Source organism: Blastomyces dermatitidis (genome assembly GCF_000003525.1).
Source record: "Blastomyces dermatitidis ER-3 genomic scaffold supercont1.1, whole genome shotgun sequence".
NCBI classification, from domain to species: Eukaryota; Fungi; Ascomycota; class Eurotiomycetes; order Onygenales; family Ajellomycetaceae; genus Blastomyces; species Blastomyces dermatitidis.
Window position 1 is genome coordinate 8120620 of NW_025544774.1, and position 5045 is coordinate 8125664.

Genomic DNA, 5045 nt, shown 5'->3' on the forward strand with positions numbered 1-5045 from the left:
TGATTCAAAGGTTGCTTATCAACGTATGATTACAGGCGTACGCCGGCTTCTTATATATCATAATATTGTACACTAAATTAATTAGTGGCCGCTATGGCCCCCTTTACACTCATAAGCAAGTTCGGAAGCGGCCGCGTTATTATCCGACAGTCATACATTCTTCCGAAGTACATCCTCTCTCACCAGATTCAGTCACGCTCATGTGATCATGACATCCACTCTAGCTTCATGCAGATTAACATGCCACTAGAGTTCATAATTATGTGATTTATCCCTGATTCAGCTAGCATTCTGCATATACTCTTATAAAGAAACTTTCACTATATTACATCACTCATTCACTAACTTTTCTCATTCTTCAATCATCTTCTTCATCATTGTCATCATTGAATGCTACTATCATTTCATTTCAGATTACTATCTCTTCTTCTGTTCAATATCTTGTATCTGTTTATCTATCACATTGTACATGTTTCTAGCAATGGCCTCTTATTCTCACAACAAGTGTTCTTGTAGTGCTCATATCAAGCAGTTCATTAGCAGTAAGTATAACATGTTATGAAACATGATCAGAACTTGTTTATCTTCTAATAATCATCAGAATATACTATTATAAATGTCATATCTTCTTCATCTTCTTATACACTCTTGACTGTTTCCTTCTCAGTGAGTTTCTGATTGTGTTTTCTAGCATGATTTTACATAAATGCAGATGCTGATATGTTATTTTTATTCATGTAGAATCTTCACATGTTGACAGATCTGCATTCACTGATAATAGTGAACTCAATGTTGAATCATTGATTGAGAATTTGAAGAACATGATAATGAAGAAATTACTTATATTATTTATAATCAGATCTTCTATATCTCTTTCTACTTTCTCTGTTTCTTTCTCTGTTACTCTCTCTCAATCTTCTACACCTGTCTCTGTGTCTGATTCTTTAACTCTCACTACCTCTGTTTCTGTGATTCTCACTTTTACTACTTCTGATTTTACTGTCTCTGCTTTCATTATCAGCTCTTCTCATTTCAAGAAGATGTTGTGTAGACTTAATGAACTACATTTCTCAGTATGTACACTTCTGTTCTTCTTGCTGACTCTCAGAATAATTTATTGTATAAAGACTGTATATAACATGATAATCTGAAGCTCAGTCACAGATGCTGATTATTATATTTATTTTAAATATTTGTGATGAGACAATTGTTTATTCATATCAGAGAATCATCTTTCTCTTCAATAGTATTAAGATTATAAGTCTTTTTTCTTTTCATCTTTTTCTTTCTGACACTGATTTTCTTATTCTTAGAAAAAATCATTATGAGTTTTACTGTGTATAAAGTCATGATCATCTTCAACCGCTCCACCACGAACTCGCTCGATTTTTCGAATAAGAACCCGCCGATAGATCCATCGAAAAGCCCTCGATCATACGAGCATTTTGACCCCATCGCCGACCGCATACCCCGTGTGGTGGTGGAGTTATCCAGCCAAACGTGAACCAGACGTTGTTCGGAACTCCTGCGTGGGATTATCCCCCATTCTCCCCTACCACACCACAACCCCGGGCCAAATTGCCATACAAATTGTAAGGTGAAGAGACCTAGCCGCATGCACCAATCTTCTCGATTTTGGAAGATCCCCGATCTGTAGTTGTGGAGATATCTGAGAAGCGACCTCCGCGAAAACCCTGTCCATCTTTGATGTTCCAAAACACCAACGCCAAGTCCCACCCTCGTACCGCCCTTCCCAATCTGGCCCATCCCCGGCAGAAAAATACAAAACGATACCTCGGCGATAATATCAAGCACATAATCAACAGACAATGAGTCAACAGCACACCAACAACTATAAAATCAGTATATCTCAAGATCTGACTGAGTCTTTGATCTCTGCACAGTGAGATATATTAAATCTAGTTTTAATATCTCAATATTCAATAGATTCTGCAAGGGATTGAGAACAGCAACACTAGGTTTCTATTGAATTTGAGAATTAACTCTATATTGATATAATCATTGACAAAGTCTTCTATTTTGAGATATAAATAACCAGTTCCTCTACATCCCGCTGGCAATATTTATATTATCATATAGAAACAGACTTATATTCTCTATAATATTAAGACTCTGAAGAGGGAAAGTCTTGATAGAAGATATACAGTAGTACATATCTTAGCAGTTTCTATCTCATTCTTCTACAGCAGTCAATGCATAAAAAAAAAAATCTTAGAAATAGTTTTTTACTTCTCTTGAAAAAGTAAGATGTTTTTCTCTGGGTTTTATACAATATTCTTACAAAGAATTAAAAACAGAGCTGTTTTCTATCATAATTTCATATTCTTTTAAGTAAGAATTACTTTTTCAGTGACTGAAGAGCTTTCATTAATACTTAATTCTTTTTTACACTCTTTATTAACTGATTTGAGTTGCACACTTGTTGTGTGAGGAGAATTGAATAATTTAGAATAAAATTGAATAGTTTTAATCAATTTCTCTGCAAAAAATTGATTTATTTTTTGTCAGTTTTTCTCTCAAAAACTGTCATATCATCTGATTCATTATCAATTGATATCATACTTTTCCTCACTGTATCCCAAGAAAGAGATTGTAAAGATTTTATTGATTTATCTCAAAAATCAATTTTAGTTTATTAGATTCTCTTCAAAAATCTAACCTAGTTACTGAACTAGTGTGAAAAAAATCAGGTGTTTTATACACAAAAGTCTTTTATTCTTCTTTTGAAACAGTCTGACCAACTTTTCAATTAAAAACAGACTTAGAAATATCTCAATTGAAACAGTCTGACCAACTTTTCATTGAGTGAAAATAATGAGTTCAAAAATACACTCAGTTGATGTGGAAAAAGATGCTTTCTCAAATGCTATTCCTGAGATTGAAATTCTGAAGAGAAGAAAGAAAGAAGAAATAGAGAAACAACAAGTTCTTGAAATACAGGAACTGAAAAAAGCAAGCAAGATTCTTGAAAAGCAGTGTCTGAGTGAGATGAATGAAGAAGTTCTGTTAATTCTTCATACTCAGGCTAGATAACTACAGAAGATGATCAAGTTCAAACTTAAAATCTCAAACACAGTTCAAAAAACCTTGAAAATTCCTAGTACAATCACTGACTCTTCATCTTGCTCTTCTTCTTTCCTTTTTCCTACTTCTTCTTCTTCTTTGAATCAGAAGAAAACATATGCTCAAGCAGCTGAATCTGCTGTCTCTAAATCTACTGTCTCAAAACCTGCTCAAAATCCTGAGAAAACTGAGAAGAATACTGCTCATGCCTCTATTCATAGAAAAGTGGAAAAGAAAATGCAAAAAGAGAAAAACTTTCAAATCTTCAGAAATAGAAGACTTATTCTCAAAGTCTCAAACCAGGATATTCTGCAAAGAAACAAGCTAAACTCAAATCTCATTTTCAGAATCAGAAATGAAATTAATCAGCAGTTCTTTTCTCAGTTGATGACTGATATTGAAGTTCAAAAATCAGTTATAGCTTCAATTGAGTCATCATTCTTTGAAAACTTCATCATTCTGACTACAATGCCTGAATTCAGTGCTGAATTCCTTATTCAGAATGAGAATCTCTGAAAGTCAGCAGTAGAATCTTTGCTAAACACAACAATTCTATCTGAAAGAGATGAAAAGTGAGACAAATTCATTCTTCATGATATTTCAGTTGAAATTTTTGACTGTGAAGAAGAAATGCTACTTCTCAAAAATGAATTGAATGAATACAACTCTATTCAACTGAGAAAGAAGTCTGTATGACTAAATTCAATTGAGTTCAGACAAAGCAGGAGAAATGCCTCTGTTCTAGTATATATAAAAACACTTGAACAGTCAAAGATCTCTGAAGTAAGAGTAGCAGGTTTGAAAATGAGAGTTCATGAATACAAAGACTCAAGAATGAACCTCAAAGCTCAAACACAGTGTTCAAACTGTCAAAGATATGAACACTTTGCAATCTCATATTTTAGAGACTCAAAATGTGCATTCTGTGCCAGAGATTATAAAACTAGTGAGCATAAATGTGAAACATGCTCAAAAAGAGATGAAATTTGTCAACATACTCTGCTTAAGTGCTCTAATTGCAAAGAAAAACATGCATCTAGCTCAAAAGAATGTATGTTTGCTTCTAGAACTCAAAAGAACTGGAGAAAAGATGAAGCTCAAAGTCAATCTAGAACTGAAGAGAAGAGTCAAGCCAGTAAACTCATAACTGCAAGCTCAAAAAGAAGAAACTCTCAACTATGTAAGTCTTCAAACTTCAATTCTCCAGCTAAATGTAAACAGAACTTGAATTCTCAAACTTCTATTAAAATTAGAGAATTGAGAAATGACTCTGATGATAAACTAGATATAATGTAAGCAGTTGAGATTTCTACTTTTCAGAACAGTTATAATCTACTATCTGATAATAGTGATTAGATTCTACTCTACTCTCTTTTAGTATGAATATACAACAAAAACAACAAAAAAAGTTTAAAAACTCTTCAAAAATCATATTTATTCAAAATAATGTGGATAGAAACTCAAATTGTATTTATTCTTGTCTTCAAATTGCATTTGAATAAAAAGTTGATTTTATACTGCTTCAGGAGCCGAATTTTGATGCTGAGCAAAAATATGTTATTTCTCATTTAAGCTACTACTGCTTTTTACCTCAAAATTCTGAGATAAAGTCAAGAGTAGTGATCTATGGAAGAAAGAGATCAAGATATCAATTTAATCTAAGATTTGATATCATGTCTGACCCTGATATTCTGGTGAGTGATATTATAGATAAAGAAAATGAGTTTAATACTATACAGCTTATAAATATCTATAATGAAAAGTCATTGAAGAAAAATAACAATATCTGAACAATTGATAGAGGATTTCTGAACATAACTTCATCAAGAAACTCTATAATTGCAGGAGATTTCAATACACATCATCTCTGATGGAATTCAGAATGCAAGAGAGCAGTGAGAGCTGATAATCTGATTGAATGAACCTTTGAGCATTCAATAGATTTGATTAATAAGTCTGAT

At 32.8% G+C, this 5045-nt stretch overlaps 1 protein-coding gene across 1 annotated transcript; it reads left to right on the plus strand.

Moving 5' to 3' along the window:
• Window positions 1–1324: 1324 nt before the first annotated feature.
• BDCG_16283 (uncharacterized protein) lies at window positions 1325–1891 on the plus strand (the record flags this gene model as incomplete). Its single annotated transcript, XM_045425534.1, has 1 exon — window positions 1325–1891. The coding sequence occupies one exon, from the start codon at window positions 1325–1327 to the stop codon at window positions 1502–1504; it is 180 nt and encodes a 59-aa protein (XP_045272318.1). The 3' UTR covers window positions 1505–1891.
• Between the last annotated feature and the right edge of the window lie 3154 nt (window positions 1892–5045).